The 27,316-nt window shown below is 43.5% G+C and overlaps 1 protein-coding gene across 1 annotated transcript in view; it reads left to right on the forward strand.

The window, feature by feature from the left end:
* Spata17 (spermatogenesis associated 17) overlaps positions 1–27,316 on the forward strand; it is a 214,324-nt gene that overhangs the window by 133,188 nt on the left and 53,820 nt on the right. Inside the window, exons 8-9 of the mRNA XM_023710307.1 lie at positions 557–705; positions 19,055–19,190. Of these exons, the coding sequence (XP_023566075.1) occupies positions 557–705; positions 19,055–19,190 (285 nt within the window). The remainder of the gene's footprint in view (positions 1–556; positions 706–19,054; positions 19,191–27,316) is intronic.

Raw genomic sequence — 27,316 nt, forward strand, 5'->3', positions numbered from 1 at the left:
GCTAAAATATGTTACAGCTTGGGGATTTCTCCACGTAGGTGGCTACCCATTTATTCTAAAAATTGGCATTCATTTAATAGCTTTAGTTTAATGAAAAATCCACGTGCTCTGCTATTTCTGTTTACAAGCAGTCTCTTGACAAGTTGGGCTCAAAGTCATTTTCTAGTAGCTTTCTTAAGAGAGAGAGAGCTGTGTTTAAGTTGAATTAAAAGAAATCTTTGAAAGATTACTAGGAAAAACAATGCACAAGTTTGGGAGTTAAAGCATGAAAACTTTTTCATGTAACTCAGGAAATTTCTGCTTAATCTAAACATTTAATGTAGTCAATTTTACTTGAAATATAAATAAAGCATTTCTTAAATATAAATGATATTCTTGTTTCTGTATCTCCTAACACAAAGGAGAATCAATTATACTTACAACAATTAGCAAACTTGCTATACTGTGCAGATGCTACCTAGAGTAGGTTGTCAACATTATGTCAGATCAAAAAAGAAAGAAATTATGGCAGAAAAGTCTCCCGTAGTGAAGTCTGTGTCCCCTTTGCTCTTCCCAGGGGCCCTTTCGAAAAGTCAGCGAAGTGTTAGAGCAGCGCTACAAGCCCTTGGAGCCCACACTGCGAGCCGCACAACCGGTGGACGAGTTAAAGCAGGCCAGGGAGGCGTTCCGAAGACAGGAATGGGTGCGCAACATCAGCGACCAAATGTGAGCTCTTCGCTTCCAGACCTAGCCTCGCCTTTGAATTATCTAATATTTTTTATTTCCCAATATGATAGAGGAACCTTTCTTTGTGACAGATGGAAAATCCAGTTTTTTTGGGTGGTATCAGAAATCCAACTCAGGATCTTGTGCTTGCTAGGTGGGCACTTAAGCTGCTGAGCTATCTCCCTAGAGCCTGGTAAAGCCACTCTTGCCCTCTCAGACACAACCACTTTCCAACATGTAAATGCTGTAGATGACGTCAGTGCTGACCACAGTGCTCACACACATGCACACGTGGTGTGCTAAAAATTATAGTGAGCATGTAAATTACAATTATTACAGTAAGACACACATTGCCATTGAGCCCCTCAGCACCCTCCCCTTGCCTGTGGTAACACATCTCCCATCATTCTTGAGACTTCCTAAAGCAGCTCTGGATCTCGACATTTGTGCCTGCTTGTGTCCCTGTGGGTACCTCAGTGACCTAAGGTGGTACAAAGCACTTCCCTCTGATGGTCATTTTAACACTGGGGAAGAGCCAAAGTCACACAGAGCCAGACCCAGTGATGGCAGTGGGCGAAGGCACGCTGTCGTGGCCTTGGGAGCCCAGCTGCCCCTGGAGAGCAGCGCCAGCATCCATCACTTTTTTGAGCACACACTCATGAAAGACTTCATGACTTTCCTGACCTGCTTCAGAAAGTGGCAACAAAGATGGAAGTATTTTAAGGGGGATTAATAGCAATGTGTCTTCCAGTGTAATTAAATTTATTTACACACACACTGTGGTTTTTCATTACCCCGTGTACACCACTCAAGAAAAACAAAGTGTGTGCTACTCCCTTCAAATGTGCACATGTACACTTCCCAGAGGTAAGAGGAGTGACCGGCAGCTTAAGACGTGACAGTGATGCGTGTGTGCAGGGGAGACCCTTAGTTTCCTCAGGCAAACGTATGTTTATGATGTCCCTACAACAATATCCAACAAAACCAAAATGTTTGGACTAAATTCCATTCGGATGTGATTTTATAACCTTTTTAATGAGCTATGTGAAACAAAGGAGATTGGTTTATGCCCAAGGAGGTGACACAAGAAATAGGGAATCATCTAACATTGTGTATAATTTTGAATGATTAACATTAGTGATTTGGGTCTCAATAGCCACATCTTTCCCCCAGGTACTTCCTCTCTCTTAAGGCACTTTGTCATCAATAGAGTCATAATGTCACTTATAAATAGGTCATTTAAAATCTAGAATGGTCTTGTTAGATCACTCTGTAACCTATCATGCAATTATAATTACAATGCATCTTACCACAAGTCATTATTATTATTTATACACAAAATGATAATGACACTATTATGTTATTATAATACAAATTATTATAATTACAATGTAATAATTTTAGTATAATATGAACTATTACTATAAATTCTCATATACTACTATGATACAATATAAAATGTTGCCATTATTAGCTATGGTTATTTGCACAATATAAACCAGATCCTGATTATCATATAATATATGGTACATAATAATTTATATAAGAATAATAATGAAATACATTTAAATGTCTGTTTAGATACATAAAGAAATTAGAATTACCTTTTAGCCTTCAGAGTGTGTTTTGGATCACTTTCTCCGTCATATATATTTCCTGTATTTCTGAAGAGACATTGAAAAATCTCACATGAGCTGACATGAAAGATAAAATTGGCAAGCATCTCAAGTAATCTTTATAAAATACCTTAAAGCAGTTACTTGAAATGGAAACAATAAGCTGTAGGGGATTTGGATTCAGAGGCTAATTGAGTTAACCAATGTACAATGAATGAGAAAATAAGGCACATTTTTTTCCAATTAGTTATGGGAGGTAGATTTGTTTTACCTTAGAAATTATAAAAGATTAATGCTGCTCTGAGTTAGCAAAGCAAAAATATGCAACTTAGTGATACATATCTAGTGTGTTAAATTATGCAGTTATTTTTATATATTCAATCATGCAGAGGTTTGTAAAATAACACGATTAGCTGCTGAAAGGATTGAGGTAATTATTAATATTTTCATTCATATTTCTACAGAAATCCATATGTATCAAAAGTACTTCATATTCTTAATATTTTCCTTCATAGTGCTACAAAGATCAGAGCTCTCCTGAGAAAAAGCTTAATTTATATTTTCCATAGCTTAATTGTGAAAATCTTCAGTCTTTTTTTTTTTCTTTTTGTATTTTAGGGAAGGGTCTACAGGGTGTTCAGGGTCTCACTACTAGATCGGACTCATAGTGATCCGCCTGTTCACAGCCTTCCAAGAGCTGGGATTACAGGCATGTGCCACCATGCCCAATCTCAATTGCCATCTCAGTGAGCCCCGGGGATGGAGCTGGCATGGCAGGCCTAGGGATCGAACCCCCAGGCCTTGTGCCTACTTGCAGGCCCTTTAATCCACTGAGCTATTTGGCCAGCCCTTCTTCAGTCTTACAGTGTTACAAGGGAGCCTGCTTTCAAAGATGGAAACATATCTAAGTTTATCAAACCAGTCAGAAACAAAATTAAAAATGTAAAGAAATTACTTATAGTTTCAAAGCCATGTATTTTTAATGACAAGGCTAAGCATTTGGTCTTAACCATTAGCCTAAAGGTAATTCCACTATTAGGCAAATTGAAACACTGATTTTGTAGCACATCTGAATCTACTTTGGTTTTTCTATATTGATTAATGTGTAATTAAACTTTGAGGGGCAAAGAGATATTAACATTTAGATTTTATATCTTTGCTGATAATAATTTTGTGATAGAAATTAGGACCACCCCGTAACCTGTTGCTGAGATGCGTGGCTTTTTAACTCAGAGGTCCCATGGCGTGTCACAGTCTTCCCTGTCAGGAACTAAAGGTAGCATGCTTAGTGCCATCCCATGCACTTAGTCCTCAGTCCTCTGTACAGGCCTGGGGACCTGTGGCCCTTTTACTTCTAATCTTCTGGCTTAAAGGGTAACATTACACCTGAGGATTTGATCTATTTAGTGATTCAGTTTCCATTTTTCAAATGGCTCTGTGCATTAGTGGAAGCAAGAGAAGTTTTGGAACTAGACTGACGTGAGCTCAGGTCTCGGCCGCCAACACAATAGCACCGCGATCTCAGGAGAGGACGTTAGCTTCACCCGCCACTTCCCTGTTTGTAAGGAAGACAGAAAGTCTCCATAAGGAGTTGTAATGAGGATTGAAGGAAATAAAGAATATAAAGCTCCCGCAACATAGTAGGATCTTAATCAAAGATATGTTATTGTCTACTTTTGATTGACTGCATCATGATTCTTCATGTAAGACATCAGAGAAGGGAGTGAAATCGCAGATTCAAAAGATAGGCTGGATATCCTGTGTTATGCTGAAGAACCAAAGGTAAGGAGTCCTGCGAGCAGCGCTCCGCATAAACTGCGCGCACTGACTTCACGGAGGGCTCCGCGCGTTAGGCCGCAGGTCAGCCTTTCTAAGGCTGATAGTCAGCTAAGAGGGCTGCAGCAGTGTGCCAGGACTGGGAAGCTTAAACGCCGGAACCCTGTCAGAGTCCCTGGCTCGCCCGACGGCCGGCACGCTGAAGTCAAGGCACGACAGGCTCGCTTCTGCTCAGGACTGGGGGTGAGAACCTGCGCGAGCTTCCCGCCCCTGCGCAGGCACAGGTCTCGGCTTCCCCGGGCTCACACGGCGCTCCCGTGTGCAGGCCTGCGCGGCTTCCCTGTCTACGCGGACGCCAGTCAGGCCCTCCCTCGGCCGCTCCCTCCCTCGCTTCTCCTTCCCTTTGTTCCCGTGGCGAGCGATCACACCCTCTGCCTGCACATCCTAGGCATGTGCTCCCCCACATACTGAATCCTAATTCTCAGGGCTGTGCCAGACAGCTCAGTTGTTTAAAGCGCCGCTTGGGCTAATGCAATCAGGCGCATAGGATCGGGGATGGATTCCCAGCTCCACAAGAGGCAGTGGACCTGCCCTTAAATCAGCATGAAGTAGAAAAAAAAAAAAAAAAAAAAAAAAAAAAAAAAAAAAAAAAACCTCTTAATCCTAATTCTCAGGAGCAAAGTGTTCTTGAAAAAAATGGAATTGGGTTCTGTAAAAGGTGTCTAAGATTTTGATGAAGAAGAGAAAGGAGGTAAAAGTAGGTTGATGGTATGAAAAAAATGTTGGTAGGAAAAGTTAACAGAGCAATCATACGACAAAGTTTTATTGGGAAGAGCTTCAAAACCAAGAATTTGGAGGTCCAACCTACAGGCAGCAGAAAATTATTACGACTTCTGAGAAATGCCATGTTGTAAGAGAATATAGATGTGCTGATTATGAGACAGAAATAGGCTGTGCTCACGGAGGCAGGGGCAGGCGACTGGACAGAACAGCGCCCACGGCGTGATGCCACCTTCTACTTTTTCCTCACTTGCTTCTTCCTGTAGATAATCTTTGAGTGGCTACTCAAGATTTTTACCTGGTGCTTCCAGTTAAAGGCCAGCGACTGCACTCTTGCCTGCTAAGGTCTTGCCCCAAATTGCAGAATAATATTTTCTTTTTATTTATTTATTGTGTTTTTCAGTACAGGGTCTACAGGGTCTCACTACACAGATAGGACTTGTAGTGTTTCTCCTGCTTTCAGCTTCGCCAGTGCTGGGACTGCTGGCGTGCGCCACTACACCCGGACTCTGTGGCCGGCTCAGCACACCCTGGGGGTGGGACTGGTGCAGCATGTGGTGCCAGGGATTGAACCGAGTCCCTGCACTTGCCTAAGCAGGTGCTTTAGTCCATTGAGCTATCTCACAAGCCCCCATAATCATATTTTTGACTGGCATCTCCATCTGCGTCTCTGTGAGGACTCCTGAACCCAGCCTTCTGCCCATGGGTGTGAACTGCGAGGCGACTGCCTGAGCTGGAGACATAAGGGTCACCCTCCCCCCTGCCCAGCATCACTCCAAGCCCCTCCGCCCCTGGGTCTTGCCCTGCTACCTTTCAAGCACCTTTCCAGTCTGCTTCTCCTGCCTGAATCTGGGCCCCTACAGCTTCTTACTTGGATTGCCCTACACGCCTCATCTCATCTAGCCAGTCCTACTCCGCTCGACACCTTTGGCCCAGCCGGTACAGGTGCAGGGCAGTAGTGAGGCTCTTCTTTCAGTCCCTTTCACAAGAACACACTCTAATTCCTTTTGCATGAAGCAGGTGTCCTAGCAGGTCTGACTCAGCTTCAGTTTTGTGGTTAGTCTCTGTCGTACCATCCCACATGGAGCTCTGTGCCCCCCAGCCACACTCTTCCTTTAGTGTCTCCACAGCTCTCCTTTTCCATTAGAATTTCCTACCCTTGGTTTCTTCAATCTCCTCAAATCCACTGAAAATTAAATAAAAAGGCTTTGTGCTTACTTTCTAAAAAATTGATACCATAGCACATATTTATTGTAAAAACTTTAAACATTCAGTGATTCCCCACTTCTACTTTCCAGGAAAACTACTGCCAATCATTTCCTGTGTGTCCATCCAGAAGTTTTTGTTTGCATACACAATTATATGTGCATTTATGTTCCTTTATTTAAATATGGCAGAACATTATATAAACCCTACTTCTTTATAGGAGATGGGTATCAGAGAGAATCCTAGGGTTGGAAATTTCAGAGGAGAGCACTTCGAGGAATATTTTTGGATGTGAAAGTGAGCCATGCAACTTACTTAGATAAAATAAGTTTTAAGAAGTCATTATTACTAAAAGGTACAGGAAATATGAGGTTACAATGCTATCAGAGCTATTTAAGTTAATTTTTAATTTACTTACAATGCAGCAGAGGCAGAATGAAGTGGGGAGTGACCAGGAGCCGACACGGTGTGACCAGCTCCCTGAAGCTTCAGGAGAGGTGTAAATCTTGAGTGCCAATACCATGGTCTACTCTAATCCACAAGCATACGTTCCAGGACTGCCAGCAAATGATCGAAGCCACAGGTGACTTAAAAGCCACTCTGCTTCCTATGTGCTTCGGAACTTGCATGGCTTCCCTGAAAGAAGCATTCTACGGTTTCTCTTCGGCATGTCTCAACCATCCGTTTCACTATTGTTACGTTCTCGGGTCATCGTTGACTCAGGCCAGGGACACCTAATACCACCTAACTTGGAACCTCAGCAGTCATTAGGTGTGTCAGGGCTGAGTACCCGGGTGGCAGGTGGCCCACGCAGCACAGATACTGCACACAAAGCGGTGACTCTGTCCTAGGCAGGCTGGGGCAGGGATAGCATGTGAAATTTCATCACAGTCCTCAGAAGGACACAAAGTTTAAAACCAATGGATTGCTTATTTCTGCAATTTTCATAGCACTTCAAGTGACCACCAATGACTAAAAACTTTGAAAGCAGAACTGGAGATGGGAGAGAGACTACTGAAGTTTCTAACAATTATAAGCATCCCACCTGTCATGGTCTGGGGTTTTTGTAAGGGGAACAATATAATACAGGACACATTTTATAATATTAGTTTATAAGGCATCACCTCAGAATCATATACAACAAGTGCAGGAAGTCTGTCCACACACTCAATATTAAAGACTCCAGCCGAGGGCCTGGATCCTGACATCCTGCATGAGTCCAACTGAAGACCTAGAGGTCATAACAATGCCTCCCACAGGTCCAGCTGGAGGCCTAGAGTCCACAACAAAGCCTCATGCAGGCCCACTTCATAGAGCTGCGCTGGAAAACCCCAAGGGTCAGTGGTGAGTGGTGGAAGTTGGGAAGGTTGTGCCAGCGGGATGAAGGATCTGTGCCAGTAGGCTGAGGGATCTGAACTGGAGCTAGGAAGCAATGCTCAAGTTAAGCACCAGAGCTCCCCCAAAAGGACCACAGCCATCCTCAGCAACGGTGAGGTCCTGAGCTCCTACAGTGATGAGGGAAGCTGAGTTCCCACGAGGAAAGCCAGTGCGACAGCCTTCTCCACAAGGCTGAGCAGCGCACCATCTTCCCCTCTGGAGCCAGGAAGCGATGCTCAAGATGAGGACCAGAGTGCTCCCCAAGTTCATTGGGAAAACCAGCATGACAAGTTCCTCCAGCAGAACAGCCCAAGAGAACTATCAGCGTCTAACAGCTCCACCAGCTTCTCCAAACAACAACCCTAATAGTCTTTCGGCAGCTTCTGTTCTGCCTCTTATGCTGCTGGCAATGACCCTTAGGTGGGCCTCCCACACCCAGCACCACACTAGTTTAATTCACCTGTAATAAATTGACCACCAGTTAGAAATCCACTACACTACCTTAATGCAGAAGCCTATGATTACACAGATTATAACTCAATCCAAAGTGCAGTGAATGCAGGACACAGAAACAGAAGTCAGTGCCAGTTGGTGAAGATGGGCAGAAAAATGGTCCCCAAAGATTCCATGTGTCCTCTTCCCAGGGGCCTGTGAATCTCACTTCATGTAATAAAAAGTGGTTATATTAAGAATACTTTTTCACGGAGAGACTATCCTGGGCTCCCTGGATGAGATTCAGATGATCATACGAGTCTCCCAAGAAGAGGAAATGAGACATTTGACTACATTTTCAGAGATCAGAGTGATGCCTCGTGAGCAGGACTTCACCGACTTTTTGTTCCTTTGAAGATGGGGAGCAAGGACCATGGCCACAGAGGACACCACCTGTGGAGCTTGAGAAGGCTGGAAAGGGATTCCCTGAGATGAGCGATGAGCCATGCAGTCTCTGATGCGTGGCTCAGCTCCAGGATAGGAAGGCACGAGATCTGTGTGGGGTAAGCCACCAGATTTGTGGTCATTTGTTACAGCAAGAAAAGAAAAAGGTGGAACAAGATTTGGCTTTAAAGTTTTTCAAATCAAGGAGCCACTTTCTAGGTCAGACTTTCATGTTTATGTTCATCATAAGCTTAAGCAAAACTATAACCCTGACCCTGACCCTGACTTTAAACCTAACTCTAACCCTGACCCTAAACCTAACCCTGACCCTAACCCTGAACCTAATCTTGACCTTAACCCTGACTGTGACCCTAACTCTAACCTTAACCCTAACCCACCCTAACTCTAACCCTGACCCTGACCGTAACTCTAGCCTTAACCCTAACTCTAACCCTAATCCTGACCCTGACCCTGACCCCAACTGTAACCCCAACCCTGACCCTTGCATCATAAAGATTGAAGATTCTCCTTCAGGTTTAGAGTGTGGACGTTGAGGATCAGGATATATGGCAGTGACATGACCTGTGAATGTTGTCCTTGATTAAATTGTATTGTAACTATCTACCATACACTAAAATATACTAAATCTTAAACTTATGCAGCTAATTCGCTAGCTGGCTTTGTGTGTTTTGAAATGAAGATTTATTTTCTGGTAGTTGTTCAGGGAAGGCCTTTTATAAACATTTAGTGGCAAACAAGAATGAGTATCTCAACATCTTGGGTTTCTCCAACTTTCTGAAACTAAAAAAATAATCAATATATATGAATTTTATATGCTTTCAATTCCTGCAAAGTTGCAACTTGACTTACATGAAAATCCCAATAAATGTTGCATTAGTCACTTTGACATATTTTTAAATAGTATTTCTTATTAAGTATTAGCATCATTTTATGGGTATTGCCACAGGGAAAAAACGTGGGAAAGATGAAGAGTGTAGCTCAAAATAACAACTTTAAAAGGAACATTTAAAACAGTAGATATGGGTAAGATCTGGTTATGACTATCACTAAAGAATAGTGGAAAGGGAATGTAGCCCATCTCAGAAACTTTTTGACTTGTGTGATTTTTCAAACACTTTGGACTTTTACAATTTGCATATTTTCTGAACTGTTATTGTATTATGATAAATAGGGATTATCACACACTTTCAGAGAATGTTTTCTTAACAATTCAACTTTTATTTGTAACTCTCCTATTTATTTTAATTACTAGCACAGTGTGCAACATTTATTAATCAGCAGAGCCTTTTTAAGTTAAAATACTAAATTAGCTAACCCCATTAACACAGAATACTCCAAACAAGCAGTGACGGGGGAGCGAGTTGCAGAGTGAGGAGGCCTATTCCGCCGCGTGCTCTAGGGCACGGTTAAGCATGATTGCTCTCTTTTGATCCAGCGTTCCTCCACTTCTCCTAGTTAATTTCCAGTGGAAATTTACAAAGCATTGCCTTCGTTTTTCCAGGCTAATTTTTCTAATGAAGTTCTGGTACTTTCTAACACTGGGGATATAGATAATAAGCCTGTGTATAATTAAGAAGTTCTAGAATTTGTCTACAAAAAAGAGCCCTTTATGACTTTGGTTATGCAGAAAGAACCGTGCTTTTTGGCTATTCAAAATTCTTTGGATTTTTCTGGTCTTTTTTTGTATAAACAATTACAGGATATTAGAATTCTGTTCTTATAGACATCTAAGTCTAAAGAAGTTTAACACTTATAATTTCTATACAGTTTGATCATTTGGAATGCTTTTAGGGATATAGCCAAAACGTTACACATGCTTCTAGGGTATGCAATCAAATTATTAAATATCACTTTTATTATTAAATGCTTTTGTTAGGCTTTAGACATTCTCTAAGCATTCTTCCTCAGACTTTGCTGAACACTCACCAAGGGCAGGTTTCCTGATTGGCTGTCAGTGCAGGATAGTGTAAGAGAGTGTATGTTCTGGCCACACACTCTCTTACACTAGTGAGCATTTTTACATCCTATGTTCTGTTTGGTCACATTCACGTGTGTTCTCATATAATGCTCAATGCATTACGGTAGAGGGTTCCACGTGTGTGGAGGATCAGGCAAAACCTGAAGGCTGGACAGAGTTCTGCTGGGTAGCACAAGGATGGCGGCGAGAGCAGATGGCATGGTCAGAGCTGTGCGCGGCTCCTGCAGGTTCCAGTTTGCACTCTGAGCCGTCTTGTGCACCTTCCCTCATGATGTCACACCTCCTGTGAGGTGACAGAGTGAGTGAGACAGTGCAGGTGGGAGCCAAGGAAGCAAGGCCATTGTGCACCATGATGAAGCATTGAGACTTCAAAGACGTTGCAAGGCCATCTGGCTCATAACCTTCCAGAGACGTCACTCTACACCGCCAAGATAGGTGGTGTAGAAACAGGGGTCAATGGGACAGACAGTGTGGGCAGTGTGGACTTAGTGCAGTTCAGCTATAAAAACGACTTGTAGTAGAATGGACTCCTTGGTGAGGCAAAGAGGAGAAAAGTTGGCCAACTGCTTTGGTGGTAGAATCCTGTGACTCCTGAACAAGGGTTAGGGCTCAGCCTGATAGGAAGGTCAGGGGTCCAGGCCCATGTAGCATCGTTGCTTCAGAGTTTTATTGGTTGCAAAGCATGAGGATCCACTCGAGGTGACTTTGGAAATTTAAGAACATGTTGGAAAGATACAGGATCCAGGGATCGTACAGAGGTACAGAAAACTGTAGGAGGAAGCCCGGCCTGAGCTGCCTGCCTGCCTGCCTGCCTGCCTGCGAGCTCAGGTCCTGGCTGGCATCTGCTCCCAGTGCCTGTCCCCTGCGACCTGCAGCTTCTCCCCCCCACCCCGCCCCCCGCGCCCTGCAGCTTCTTTCCCCTCCCGCCCCCCACCTGCTCCCTGCAGCTTCTCCGCTCTCTGCCGCCTGCTTTCCTTTGCTCACTCATGCAGCGTTAGCTTTCTTTCCCGAAAATCATCACACCTTCGCGCTCTAGAACCCACTGCTGCTACTGCTTTGCTCTTGAGATCCTGAGAAAAACAGGACTCTGATTCGCTCCTTCGTCATCCAACTGGCCCTCTCAGGTGAAAACCTTAGAGCACCGAGGCTTAGTGAGTATTTGTTAAATTAATGGATGGGTTAAATTGGCGCAAGCGTGCTCTGAGGAGGACGCGCCTGCTGTGCGAAACACGGCGGTGTGTGAGGGGAGGACAGTGGAAAGAGCACTCCGAGTGAGGGGGGATGCAGGAAAGCCCCCCAATGCCTGTACCGGACGGCTTCTGGCTCTGCGGGCGCCTAGAGAGAGCTGCTCCCGTGCATCTAGCCGGGAAAAGCAAGGAAACACTGCAGGTTTGTAAGGCAGAGGATTTGGCTGCGAATTTATTTTGGAGTAGCTCTATTTGAGGTTCCTATATGAATCTAGGTAAATATTCCTGATAAACTCTTGAGAATTCCGTTCTTTAGTTAAAGAAAGACATTGTGTATGGAGATGAAGACTTAGAAACCATCAATGTAGAGTTTATCGTTAAACTTTGGTGGTGGAAGGATCCCCCGGAGAGAAACTATACAGCGAAGATTAAGTACAGATTTCTGGGAACTGCTTTACTAGTAGGGCAGTGGCTCTTAGTCAAGGTTGCTTAACTGTACCATCGTGGGGTTTAAAATTATACACATGTGAATTCATGGGTCTCAATCACGCATAGCTCGGCCCAGCGGGCGCATGTGTGCGGAAATACGCCAGATGGTTCTAAGATGCGGTTCTGGTTCATTTAAGCTATTGGCAGGAAATGATGAGTCAGTCAAGACACTGCAAGATCAAGAAGGACAGCCAGGAGGCGCTGTGCTCTGGACGGAGAACAGAAGGGTGGCGAGAGGCGCAGCACCCAAGCTCAACGAACACTGACATGAATGACCTGGATTGGGCTCTTGGGAGGTCACGCATTAGCAGCTTTGCTTTTACCTTTCACTATTATCTTGCACCAACACTGACAGCTATTTGATGTTCACTGTCTTTCATATGTGAAAGCTGGACTCTTGAGCTTGAACTAGGTTTTATTTGTGTTGTTCTAATACAGTAAGTCTGAAGATGCAAATCACCCTAATTAGGGCCGGCCAAATAGCTAAGTGGAATAAAGCACCTGCAAGAAGGCTCAGGAACTGGGGGTTCGATCCCTGGGCCTGCTGTGCTGGCCCCAACTCTGGGGTTCACTGAGATGGCAATTGAGACTGGACGTGGTGGTGCGTACCTGTAACCCCAGCTCTTGGGAGGCTATAAACAGACAGATTGCTACGAGTCAATCTAGTAGTGAGACCCTGAGCACCTTGTAGATCCTTCCTTAAAATTAAAAAAAAATCACTCTCATTGAGCAAAAGTTAACCAAAAGCCAATGGGCTGAACTATGATTACACTTGGGCCTTTCTGTAGACACCAGCAGTCCTACGAATAGGTCCACATATACTTTTTATCTTTTTTTTCTTACCTTGAAAAGCATTTTCCAAACTGTGTCCCTTGAAACACTTGGTCCAAAGATGTTAATGAATTTTTGTCAAAACCAATTTGGGAAAAATTCCAGGAAAAACAGTTAAGCAGAGTTTTGACACTAACGAGCTTCTCAGCTGTGTCAAGTATACTTTCTTCATTGTGATCAGTGAGGAGGTTATAAAATGTAGCTTGGCAAGTGTATGTGCTCATCTGTTTAACAATTTTTGCACACCTACTGTGTGCCAGATAGCACATTAGGCTTTGGAAATGTCATAAGCAAGACGGGCCCAGGCTCCGTGGAGCTCATGGTTCCAGTGGCTGTGGACACCCCTCACCCACAAGGCACAGCTGAGAACACATTCTCCCGACACACGTCCAGAAAGGATGGTTGGCTTCTCTTCTTATTTTCCAGCTTCATCTTATTTTGTTCCCAGACCTTAGGAGTGATGGAAAAAGTCCTCGCTGTGTTTGCATGGACTTTGCCTTGCTTGTCCTTTGTCTCAAACACAATGTTATCTCGGTCACAAACTCAGCTCTCTCCATGAGGCTGGCCCCAAGCTGAACGGGTCGCAGGCAGAATGAGATTCCCCCATGAAGTCGACGTTGAGGCTCGCCATTGAATTTGACTCAGCTCTTGTCTGAGGGGAGTTTTGGCCAGAATGATGGAAAGAATCAACCTCATGAGCTGAGGCAGCATGGTAACTGTTCTGTTTTTGGCCCTGAGAAAGCTCTTCCTCTTCTCCCTTCTCTTTGTGTGGTTGAGATGTTCCTGTCCAGCACAGGCTGTGGGGTGACTTCCGGTCCCATGACCTGTACCCCTGTTGAGGAGTGCTGGTCTCCCCAGTGTTGTCAGAGGTGCTGTGGCTAGCTGCTCGGAGACTGACACCCTCCTAGGTGAGGTCTGTGATCTCAGGAGTGTGTGCTAGATTTCTGCTGTAAGGACAGAGGAGAAATGCCAAAATTCCCTCTTCATGTAATATAGAAGGTAAAGCCATTGATTTTCAAATAATTCTTTTGTAATTTATCACCTTACTGAGTGCATACCAACAAAGCTGCAGCATCCTTCAGGCCTTCTTTAGGGACTGACAAAGTGACCTATTATCTGAGTGTGTTAATTACTCCAAAATTACATTAGTAAAATCTGTAACTTTCTCTGCTACCCTGTGATCTCATTGCATTACATTCTCTCATCTGTAAAGCACCAATGTTGGAAACCTGAAAATTAAAAAATATTATACAAACACTTCCCACATGAAAAGGTATGCCTCGATAGTCACTTCAGAAGGAGTCCTGCATTGATTTTACAATTCACAAACAAGAGCTCTCTTCCAATAAAGGTGGCAAATGCCAGACGCGGCTCAGCAGGGAAAGTCTCACAGCTTGAGGTGCAGTGACTTGAGGGGGAGGTGCTAGTGGCCCCTGCTCGGTCTGCACATTTGCCAATTCCCCACACTGTGTCCACACTGTGCTGGCTCCGAGTGGAGTCACTGAATAACTGAGGTGGCATCCTAGAGCTGCTGAGTGTGAGGAGCAGAAGCCGCTGCAGCCCAGCTCCTTCCCCTGGGATCCGGTCTGAGCACATGGTGAGGAGCACGCTTCTGATGCTCCTTGCCCTGCACATCGCCCCCACCTCACAGGACCCCACAGGCACCTCCCAGCCTTCCTGTGCAAGTTTCTGCACTTACAGGCCCCGACCCACGTCTGCCTCGGTTCCCCTTTTGCCTCATGAAATCTGACTCGTCTTCAAGCTCCAGTAAGATACAGTCCTCAGGACTGATCTTAGACTCTTGTTTTGTCTGTGTCATAAAACTTCACTCTCTCCCTTTGCAGAGTTCTGGGGATTTTTAATCTTTTTTCTTTGCATTTCACAGTCTTCAGGTGGGGCAGCTACCCACTAACCATTTTTCACATACATGATGTGCATCACAGAGTATTAAACAGATTAGTGATGTAAGATATATATATATATATATATAACTATGAACTGGGCTGGGGGGATAACTCAGTAGAATAAGCGCCTGCCTGGCAAGTACAGGGTCCTGAGTTCAATCCCCAGTACTGCAAAATAAATAAATAACAATGAATCAAGTCTACAAGCCTTTTGTCAGTCGGTATTCTGCCACTGTAACAGAATACTTCCAATTTAAAAAACATGAAAGGTTCCTTGTGGCTGGTAGTTGGAAAGGTTTGGGTCTGTGGTCAGTCAGACCCTGCGGTTGGGAGTGGGGCAGCGTATCCTGATGGGTGTGCCTAGAGGAGGGAGCCCGGGCTTGCGGCTAGAAGCACCTCTCTAATGCATGCCCTGGAGACCTCCAGCCTCCTGCTAGGTCTGTCCCCTAAAGGTCCCGTCCCTCCTGGTTGCACCTCCTTTGGAAGATCCTCTAGATCCAAGTGCTGGTGCTTACCCAGCGTGGACGGCAGACTGAGAATGGATGTCCAGCTTCAAGGCTGCTCTCGGGGAGGCCTGCCGCCTCCACGCTCCCTGCCTGCTTTCCCCTCCGTCCTCTGGCTGTACTCAGCTCACAGAGGAAGAGGGTGGCTGTAACGTGGCCCTCAAGTGGCTGCAGTCCCAGCCAGTCCCAGAAACTTTCCTCTTTCTAGAAAGTTTTTCCTGACTCTCAGGGGAGGGATGACTGTGCTGCTGATTTCTACTGGTCTGTTGAGAGGAGCTGTTAGTGTTTAATTTTTTCCCTCCTTAATTTTTTTGGCCAGTTTTGCATGCTTACATCTGGTAATCTGAATAGCTAATTTGAAGACAACAATATGCAATACAGCAACCATTGCTGAATTCATATCATTTTGTTTAGTGAAATTCTGAATCATTTCTAATGTTTTTATTTTACCATTTTTTGTTCTCTTTTAAAATTTTCTTTAAAATGAAAAAGGAAAAATGAAAGGAAAAAAATTTAAAAGTAAAAGGTTATTTAAAAGTAAAAGGTTATCACAGTGGATGTGCTCACTGGGAAGAGGGTCTTTGGTGTTCTCCTCCCCCCCTGTTGGCCAGCGGGGAGAGAGAAGCCAGATCTCCTGCGAGGCAGCTGGGACTGCTCAGCCAGCTCTGATGTTTGCTAGCTGTGAGGGCCTGGAGGCCTGGTCCAGGAGCAATGTTCAGGTTAGAAAGCATTGGTTTCTATAAGCCATGCTGTAAAGTTTGGGAGAAACTTACTAATTCTGCTGCCTCTGGTACAGACAAAAAAGACATATTTGTCTGTTTACTAAGAGCTCACTGGAGAATTTATTGCAGTCTGCAGCCCAATTCCTAACTTGTAATAAAATGTCCCTTTACCCTGCTTGTTGCTTAGAGTGTATATTGTACTCGAAGCCTTGAACAGAGAGAAGGCTGATCGATGGCATGGTAGGCGTCTGAGCCCCATTCCATAGTCATGACTCTTAATACCAACAAATCACCATCACCATGTCCAGTTGTGGAGTGATGTCCCTAAGACAGAAACTACGCTAGCTTGTATGCACACCGTATGGGGCAGTCAGGATTCACACCCATGAACATAAAGAAACACCCTCTGCAGTGTGTAAAGGCCTGTGACAGATCAGTGCGGATGCTGTCCATAGCGGGGCACCTCACCTCCACTGCAAGGCTTTTCTGATCCACTTTGCTTACGTCAAAATAACTCAGCTATGCAGCTATGTTGAGCCTCCTTTGGGGCCTTCAGCATTCATTTTTATGTCCTAACCCAAGTCCAATCTGCGTAAGTGTTGCTTTCTAAATCAGCCCTCACCATGTCTGACTTGATGAGCGCCGCTGTCCTGTGCTCAGCTCTGGCGCGCCGCGTGGGAAGCTGCTTCTCCGTGATGCCCACGAGCACGAACAGACGTCAGCCTTCCTCTTGGGCACCTTTGCATCGCATGACTCAGGACGTTCGACTTGATCTTGAGTTTGTTCCATACCGAAGCCCTATTGTAAGGTCAAGTCCGCTTGCATACACTGGGGCCTCCACCACTGCTCCGCTGTGTTTCACAAAGCACTCGGTCCGTAGAAGCACATTGCTAATGTGCGCTTACGGAAAAGGTGTGTAGACAGCGGAGAAGCGGTAAGGTGGGCAGCGCACAGGTCTGCATCTGGCGGGGAGGAGCACAGAGGCGTGCGAGGAGGAGGGAGAGAAAGGAAACAAGCAGGCAGCTTGCAGGGAGACGGCAGAGGACTGATGAGATCAGGCGCGTTCGGAGAGCCGTTGCGGCTGGTTGGAGGATTTAGGCTGGAAGAAATGAGCCATCGAAGTTCATGATTTGACGGTGTGAATTGGCCATCGGTGAAGTCAGCAAGCTGATAGAAAAACCTGAACTCATGAGTACTAGGACTAAACGAAAAGGAAGGAAATACAAGTTAAAAGGAAGAGAGGATCAGTGATTTCTTGGTGTTATTACTGGGAAAGCTGCATTCTGTACATTGTCAATTTATAAAGGTTTTACACAGTATTTAAAATAGGCCTGTTATCCCTGAAGTTAAGCGGACTTTTTTCTGAAATTGACTTTTGCTTCATGAGATCACTACCTTGCTACTAGATCTTTTATACCTGCGCAGCTGTTCATGCAATGATTTGTTCATATGTAACCACTGGATCTGCACCATTTTGGAGACTTTGGGTCAGACCCATATCCTTACTAAGATTATAAAGTCAAATGTATGTCTTCTTCAACATGGTGTTCAGCTAATTAAAAACTATTAACTGGGTGTGGTAGGCGCACCCCTGTAATCCCACCCCTTGGAGGTTGACACAGGAGGATCGCTGTGAGTTCGAGACCAGCCTAGGCTACAAAGTGAGCACAAGGCCAGCCCGAACTGCATAGCAAAATCCTGTCTCAAAAAAAAGGGAAACTGTTCACTAACAGCATAAAGTACAACTAAATATATACTTAAAACTTGTAAAATATGCCTTTAAAATTAATTGATATCTGAAACAATTGCAGATTTGTGATTTTTAGGGTTTTCATAGCTATTTATACCTTTTATTCCTTTTTTCATTACTGAGCATGAATTCAGGGCATCATTTGTGCTAGATAAGCACTCTCCCACTGAATACCCCCAACCTTGCTTTCTGTAATTTATTGATCAAATGACCAAGTCCTATTTGTGAATTAAACAATTTTCTCTCTAACTTGAAGACAGATGTTACTTAAAGATTATCTATGAAACATCTAAATATTTTTGAATATATACATATACACGTACAAATATGTAATATACTTCAGAATATGCATCTATATTACTTTAATGAAATTTTATGGGTAAACGACAGTAGAGTTACTCATAGACAGGGAAACACCCAGTCTTTTAGCCTTGTCTTTTCAGTCCTCTTTTCCCCCCCAAAAATCAAATTTTGTTCAGACACAAGAGTAAAGGGGCCTGTCAGATTGCAGCCCAGACGGGCTGCCAGATAGCTCAGCGGATTAAGGCTCCTGCATAGGCAGAGCGCAGCAGCTGGGGTTCCATCCCTTGCATGCCTTGCTGCCCCCACTCCCATGGTGTGCTGAGCCAGTGATCGAGACTGGGCATGGTGGGGTACACCTGTAATCCCAGCACTTGGGAGGCTGAACACAGGAGGATCACTACAAGTCCTGTCTACATAGCGAGACCCTGTAGACCCTGTACTAAAATTTAAAGAAACAAAACATTGTAAATGTCTTACACATGTAATATTATGACGATTCCTCCTAACAACGCTGTAGGAAGATTCCTAAAGGTCAAGGGACTTGGTAACAGAACAAACACAGCTGACAGCAAAGGCAAAGCTGAGATGTGAACAGGGCTGGACTGACTCAAACACTCTCTTTCACATAATCCTATCCAGTGTTAGGGTGACTGAAGATCTGAAGAGAACATTATAATGAGAACTGCTCCTATCAGAGGAGTGAGTTTTTAAATTAACATGATGTTCCTCACATGGTGGATTTTGGGTAAACTACCCAGCTGCCTTCTGTGGTGCATAGATTAATCATCCCATATAGTCTGCATTTACAATATAATTTTGGGACACACAACAACTCCATGAGGAAAGGTGCAAGGTCTTAATTTGCTGCACAGGGGTGAAGATTCATGAAGTCAGGCACAGTCCGGGGCAGCGCTCGAAACTGACTCCACACTGTGTGTTGTTTTATGATACTACTTCTCCACATCCTTATTGTTTTAAAATTAAGTGTCTTTAGAAACTTAATTAAGAAGCTGCCTAAACATTCTTTCAGGTTTTTGCCGTTTTCTTCCCACCATAAAAAAGGAAAGCACATGCCGTCAATGCTCTCCTCAAGCAAGTACGATCCCAGTTTCTACAGAACACAAGACTTCCGGAGTGAAAACCCGGGGAAATGGATCTGCAACACGGTGAGCTAGCAAAACGGGGACAAAGGAGCTCTTCTCACATGCTTTAAAGTACGCACTGATTGCAGCAAATATGGATATTCTCTGTAGTTAAGGCCTTCCTGGTTATAAAATTATTAATAGCTATTTTATTCAAGTTAGTGCCAACCTATGTTGGCTGATTATGTTCACGAGCGATCCAAGTTCCTCTTCCATTATTGTCATTCATGTGCTCCCTGCCCAGGGCGTGGCTCCTGCCTCTGGCCTGTGATCGGGTGGCAGAGCTACAGTGTGCGGAGAATGGAGATCACACCCAGGCACGGAGACCAGCGCTTGCTCCCACGTGCTCAACCTCTGCACCCCTGTGTGCACGCGGCTTTGTGTCACACAAACAAGCTTCCTGGATAGACATGAGGGTCAAATACAAAGAAGGTCATGATGCAAAAACAAAAATAAAGGAAAACAATCTTAGATGAGAAGCGTTTATACACACACGTAATGCATTAATATGAAGGCCAGTGGTGGAGGCCGCGCAGCCTCTGACCTGCCAAGACACAGAGGAAAGCTCTGGTCAGCAGGACCTTGTTGCTCAGGAGGAAGAGCTCGTGGGACCCACCAGGAAACCAAGTGCACCACTTTGCGCGGGGACAAGGCGAACCCCGGACTGCAGTGTGCTGGGGGGAAGACCAACACTTTGGAAGGGAATCTTTCTTCCAAGTTGCTTTTTAGAAAATGTCCTCTAAACCACTAGCAATTTTTCATGGCAGGAGGAATATGTGTATAGAGTGTGTATTTTGATTCAGTCATCCTGGAACTGAGTAACAAGCCTAAATATTTGCTGATAATTTTATCTTTAAAAATCCACAAACTGGTATATATTGGTTTTTTTTAGCTAATATATAACTATTCAGAATACAAACTAAGCATGATTTTGAACTTTTGTTTAATTTTATTTATTGGTTTGTATATTGTAATCTGTATCTCATTTTATACTGGTCATAAATATTTTGTTTCAAGGCCTTCTGACCATTATAACTGATTCAAAGAACTATTCCTTTCTTTAAAATGTAAATAACTTGTAACATTAACTTTCTTCAAAATAAGAAATATTCTTTTTCAAAAATGCTTATCTCCTAAGATGATATAAAACTTTATTTATTTGCCATAGATATCACTTTATACATTTTGATATATTCTAAGAATATGCATGCGACCTAACTGAAATAAACAGCTTCATGGAAATAGAGTAGCTTGTAGCTGCACTCTCAAAAGAAAAAAAGCAGTAGCTTATTTTGTTTGTCTGGAGGAATCATTATTCATTACTGCATACTGTCAGAGAGCATGTAAGAAAAGTAATCATCAATAATTCTAAACTGCTAGCATTAAAAATTGAAATGCTCCAAAAATTAAAAGAATTTTTTTTTTTTTTTCTGGAACCGAAGATTGAACTGAGGCCCTGGCGCTTGCCAGGCAAGCACTTATTCTACTGAGCTATCTCCCCAGCCCAAGAAAAATCTTTTTAAAAAATCATAATAAATTATGGCCCCACTTGACCCCATCAAAACTATAGAAAACATTGAACACGAGTTGACATAACTCTCTTCCTCCAAACTTTTGTTTCTCCTTTCTGCCTTTTCTCTCTCTTCCTTCGTTATTTTTCCCACTCTTCTAAAAAAAAAAAAAAAAAAAAATTTGAGAACTGGTGAAAAAATAAAATTTCCCCTCAAAAAAAAAAAAAAAAAAAAAAAAAAAAGTTAAATAACAAATTGTCCTCCGTGTGGCTGAGTGTAATCTGCACAGTGTGGTAGTCATTTCATTGCTTATATGTAAAATTTTACAATTATGAAAACTGCGTTTTGATGTGATACTAACTAGGGACTTGGGTGTCATGGACACCCAGCAGGCTGCTGAGAGCAGGCTTGTTTTTCTTTTATGTAATTTTATTTTTTGATCTTGGAAAGTAGAGGCCACAATTTATTTATTATTGGTGGATTAAAGATAGTCCCAGGGAGCCTGGAGCTGAGACGCGCAAAGCGGGCCGTGGTGACACGGGGCTCTCCGTGGCGACACGGGGCTCTCCGGGAGATGGAGGCTGCCCCTGAACTGTGCGTAGACTTCGCTGCACGCGCTGGGCTCATCTCAGGTGAGAAGCGGCTCCGCTGGGCACGTTTCACTCCCACGCTCTGAATGTTCTATTATGGTTTAAAGCTGTCAACATGAAGAACTTGCTTTCTCTTTTGCCACCTTTAAACATGAAGCTGCAGTTTTCGGAATATTTGTTGACCAGTTATGTTTGAGGATATCTGTTGGGAGAACATAAAATAAGAATTCAATACTCTTTCTTTAATCACATTTATAGCAAATAAATATGAAATATTTAAATGTTCTTTTATTTCTAATGTTAGTGATTTGGAGTACTATGTAAACAAATCACAAAAATAAAAAAGTGAGAATGAATCATGTTTTTGCTGAAATTATGCAAATCAATGATGATATAAATATGATTTATCTTTGATGAAGCAGAAATTAATAATAAAGTCATGTACATGTTTTGAGTTATATTTCTTTGATCTATTTGCAAACTCCCCCATTAAATTATTTGATTATAAGTTTTTGTTTTAAATGGTCAAACTTTTAGAATGTTCAGGTTAGAATGCTGTATTTATAAATTCTTGATTATACTGCTCTCAGTATGGAAAATAAATGTCTAATTCAACAAGGAAAGCCTACTAATTTAATCTATTTGAAAGAGTAGGACAATAAAAAATTTCAGTGTGCTGAAAACGTTCTTTGGGTTGTGAAAGCCCCCGTATATGTTCATGTTTGCTGAAGCAGAAGCGCTGGCCTCGGGCCTCTGTCTGAGTGGGAAAGATGTTCCACGTGCATTTAGACAACTGGTCCCAGGGCAGCCACTCCACACTGTCCCTTGCCTCCAAAGTTCGGGGCTTTTGTGGGCCTGATCCTTTCCGTGGACGGAGGCTCTCCTCCTGGGCCTTATTGTCGGTGAATTACAACAGTCCAGCAGTCCACTCCCATTATTTTCATACGCAGTTTGGTTCCAAACAGGATTTTATAAGCTCCGAAGCATAAAAATATCCTGAAGTGCAAAGAATTGATTTAGAGAAGCTAAGCGTATTGCACAGAACATGAAGTTGACCTTTGCTGTCTATGGCTTTCGGAATGGAGGGGGATGTGGAACACATCGTGGATTTAATGTGGCACATCGTTGTCTGCGGAAACTTGGGTGGGACGGTGGCTGCTGCCCCTGGACCCAGTGATTGAATCTGCTGTCACCAGCATCCTGATAGTAATGAACATTCAGCTTAACGACTGCGAGTGTGATTATCGTAATTGATGTGCGAGAGAGAGCAGCGCATGGGTCGTTACAGCTGAGCTGTGCGGTGGGAAAGAAGCCCCGGCTCTGTGTGATTCCGCTTCTGCGCCTTCCCCGATTGGGCTGAAATGTGCCGTTCTAGTTAGCAGCCCAGCTTTGTGCAGTTTTAAGAATCTTTCTGCACATGGTGATTGATGCGTATGCACTTACTGAAAAACAGCCCTTAGAGTTGTTTATTTTTTCTTGTCTCATTTCATTAGTAAATGTAAACAATTAAATAATTAGGCATAATTGAGCAAAAATATTTTGCTTATGGGGAGGCCTCCAGTAATCAAATATTCAGTTAATCTCTCTCTCTCTCTCTCTCTCTCTCTCTCTCTCTCTCTCTCTCTCAACCAGGGACTGAAATTCAGTTTCTTCCTCCTAATTGTCTTTTAGTCTTCCTAAGACCAATAAGCTCCAGCAGTATACATTCATGTAAGTTTTCTTACAAAGCCAGAGCTATAACCTGTATGTGCATGTGTATATATGTATGCATACGTGTATTCACCTTCGTCTATTATGTGCATTTTAGAAAATTGGGCAGAGCCGAATTTTGTTATGCATAGTGTAAATGGAATTTAACCTTTAAAGCAGTTCCAACGTGTATGAAGCAGATACATAAATTCATGCTGTCTTTGCTTTTTAATCACTGTTTCTGACCAATTTGTTACATTGTTTAGTAATCTTCTATTACAGTTTTCAAAATGATTTCAACAGAGGCTCTGATTTGATTTTGTGAATAAAAATAATGTGTGCATTTATATATTCTAGATCTTGAAAAGATCGGATCTGACCATGTTGGAGATTTGCACGATGGTCAAATTTGCATTTAACTCTTAAGTGTTTCGTGTGAGTGCTGAAGGAACATCATGCGATGAGCTTTTGTAAAGAAGCATGGTGAAGCATTCAACATTTTGCATTCGACATTTTTTTTTATGTTTTGAACTATCATGAAATCTCAAACTGAGATCACAGCCTTTGGCAGGCAGGGGCTTTGTGGCTTGACTGTAAAAGTTTCCATCTGAAAGTTTTCTTTTTTCTTTTTAATGTTTAGGTATTTAATACAGGGTCTACAAGCTCTCACTATGTAGATCAGACTACAGCTTTTGGGATGGAGGGGGATGTGGAACACATCATAGATATAACGTGGCACATCGTTGTCTGCAGGAACTTGGGGGGACTGTGGCTGCCACCCCTGGGGTGTGCATACCCCTGGCTGTGGCTGGAGGCTTGGCAGGGAGAGGCGGTTGGGCAGCAGTGTTTGGCTTCTTCTACTGAGGTGGATGTTCTTCCATGTGTGTATCAGTCCTAGGGAATTCCTGAGTGATTCTCCTGTTTGCAGCCTCCCAAGCACTGAGATGGTGATTGAGACTGGGCATGGTGGTGCACGCCTGTAATCCCAGATAGCAAAAGAATGTAAATTTATTTTTTTATTATTATTATTTTGTATTTGGTACAGGGTCTACAGAGTGTCACTACATAGATTGGCCTCATAGTAATTCTCCTGTTTTCAGCCTCCCAAGCACTGGGATTACAGGCGCGTGCCACCTCGCCCAGTCTCAATCATGCTCTCAGTGCGCCCTGGGGGTGGGGCCAGCATGGTATGCCAGGGGTCGAACCCCAGCCACTGTGCTCTGCCTAAGCAGGCGCTTTAATCTGCTGAGCTATCTGGCCAGCCCTCATCTGAAAGTTTTTAGTCCAGTATGTTTTGTACTTTAGGGAAAGTTCCCCTTGAAGGGTTTAAGTCTCTTAAAAATTCAACATGTACCCCAGTCTCTTCTGTTACTGCTATTTTAGAATCACAAGGTTTAGATTCTTCACCTGACAGTGATGTCAAATGTTTCCACTGCAATTACACTCTTAATCTCGTGTTACCCAGTTACAGGCCCTGTTCGCTTTCTTGTGCTGTTCCGACACCTGTGGGAATCCAAATCTCCATCCTCCTCTCACCCTTAGCTGTACCACCAGAGCTTGAGTTTCTTCCAGGAATGCCTGGTCTTGGCGTGGCTTTGCAGAACTGCAGCTTCACCACATTCGCAGGGCTCTGACTGACTAGAAATAGAACTAAGAAATAGACTTGGCCTTAGAAAAGGAGTGACGTTGACCTCAGTATCACGGAAGCGCCCGAAGCCTGGCGGGAGCACCACAGGCCCGTCAGGGTGTTTAGTCACATACTGTGAACACCCCTGGCTGTGGCTGGAGCTTGGCAGGGAGAAGTCACCGTGCGGCAGTGTTTGGCTTCCTCTACTGAGCTGGATGTTCTTACACGTATGTGTCAGTCCCAATGAATTCCTGAAGGAAAAATGTCTGTTTCCGAAGGTGCGATGGGTGGTTGAATGTGTGAATTTGACAAGGCTGTGGGGCATTATTCAGTTAAATTCAAAGCCAGGCGTTGCTGCGCAGACAGTCTGAAGAGAGAGTAAGTATCTGCAGTGCGCTGACTGGAAGCGGGTTGGCGTCCCGCACAGGCAGGCCCGTCCACTCTGATAGAAGCTTTAGGGTGAGCTCAGGTCCTAGAGCAGGCAGTCTCCTCAGGACTGTGCCGTAGGCGTACAAGTTTCTGTCCCTTCCATCTTTCTTTCTTTTCTCCTTACCCTCATCTCAGTTGTTCTTTCCTTTTGAGCAGTTTCATTCCCTTTCATAAAGGGAATTGTACCTCTCAGATTTTATTTACTCTTTCAGGATTTTACACTAGGGAGGTAATGTGCTGGTTCCATAGGCAGTCTGATTGCCTTCACTTGTGAGTACAGTCTCCAGTTGTATCCATTTAATTCTAAAAACTTCATTTGTTATTCTATATACCTGAGTAATAGTCCATTGTATAAAAATACCACAAATGTGTATATGTACAGGGTAGCTAGAATGATTGTACTACTAATTTGCATTGGTTTATTGAAGGGAACAGTTAATGCTTAAAATTTTTATTTTGACCAATTTTGTATGCTTATATCTGATAATCTAAGCAACTGCTATGAAGACAACAAAGTACAATATAACAATCATTACTGAATTCCTTATCCTCTTGTTTCATGAAATTCTGTATCATTTCTAATGTTTTTATTTTTTTTTATTATTATTATTTTTTTGGCGGAACCAGGGCTTGAACTCAGGCCTTTGCACTTGCCAGGGAAGCACTTATTCCACTGAGCCATCTCCCTGGCCCCAAGGATTTTTTTTTTTTCTCCAAATGCCTTCAGGGCAGGTTTGGCTGGCTGGAGTGTTGTGGGGATTGAACTCCAGCAACCTGAGGCTGACAGCTTTGTGGAAGCAGCCACTTAAAGAGCTGAGCTAGGGCCAGGCCCCCTGTTTTTATTATTTTTATCTCTTTAAAATAAATAAAATCAATTCTTTCCAAATTAAAAAGAAAGACTACAACATCAACTCCTTTCAGAATGTCTAGTCTGAGCATTTCAATCCTGACAGGTTGTAGAACTGCTTTAACCAATTCTTAATTTCAAATCCTCAAAATTCCCTTTCCCTCTTGTTATGGTTTGTGTCTAGATGTCCCCCCAAAGCCTCGTGTAGTCACTGGGGTGGCTTCTAGAGTTTGTGATGGGTTCATGATCCATTGCCAGGATTATGGGCTTGAGTGCTGCAGCCACCGTGGGGCAGACGACCTGAAGACGGATGTGGGGAGGGGAGAGAGACCTGCCGGCTGCTGCAGCGGCTGCTGCTTCCTTTCTCTTTGCCATTTTCCACTGCCATGTGCCGCTCTGCCTGGGAGCCAGCTGAGTGTGGACTGAAACCTCCACTAACTGGGAGCTAAATAAACCTTTCCTTCCTTCATTTTGGGTGCCAGGTATTTTGTCCCAGCAACAAGGGAAAGTAACCAAGACACCTTTCTCCCCTTCCCTCTATCCCTGAAGCCCAAGCATAATTTACCTTACATTACTGCACAGACTACCCCAAAATAAGCTTCATCACCTGAGCCTCCTACTTTTACTCCTCTGACACGGAGTCCAACATGCTCAGCCTGCAGCCTGCTCAGTCATTTCCTGCCAACCCCGAGGCACTCTATCATTGCTGGACTTTGACTCCCCCCCCACACATCTCTTGGTGGTGCTGATTGTCTTCTTAACTGTAGTGTTTCCGCTGTGGTTCCCACGCCTTATTCCCATCCAGGAAGGGAATCATAAATAATTTCTACTGCACTTGTTGTTAACCCCACATTTTACACAACTGTATTGCAATAACAGATCCTCCAATTTAGACTACTGACAAAATCACAATAAATGACACCACATGTAATTCATTACTGAGAGCCTATTAATTACTTTTAGGGTCTATTTTCTATCTCACTGTGCATATTACCTACCACATAATGCAAATACATAAAGTGAGCTTGTACTTGGTATATTCTTGTATAGCCTGTTTTATTCACTTATAACTTTTGGGGATGATAATTTGCCTGGAGGCTCAGGGCATTTTTCTTTTTTCTTTATTTTATTTTCTTTTTATATTTATTTTAATGTATTTAGTATAGGGCCTATAAGGTCTCACCACACAGATTGGACTAACAGATTGGACTAACTCTCCTGTTTTCAGCCTCCTAAGAGCTGGGATTACAGGCACGCGCCACCATGCCCAGTATCAGTCACCTCTCAGAGCGCCCCAGGGGCGGGGCCAGACGGCACACTGAGCATCGAACCCCCGTACCTGAGCTCTGAGCTAGCTGGCTGGCTCTAACTCAGGGCATTTGTCCTTGTTTTTAAATTGTAATCATCTTCAGTAGGGTATGGCTTACAGTTTATCGCTCTAGTTTAATATTTCCAGC

This window comes from Octodon degus, unplaced genomic scaffold, assembly GCF_000260255.1.
Source record: "Octodon degus isolate 3935 unplaced genomic scaffold, OctDeg1.0 scaffold00017, whole genome shotgun sequence".
NCBI lineage: Eukaryota > Metazoa > Chordata > Mammalia > Rodentia > Octodontidae > Octodon > Octodon degus.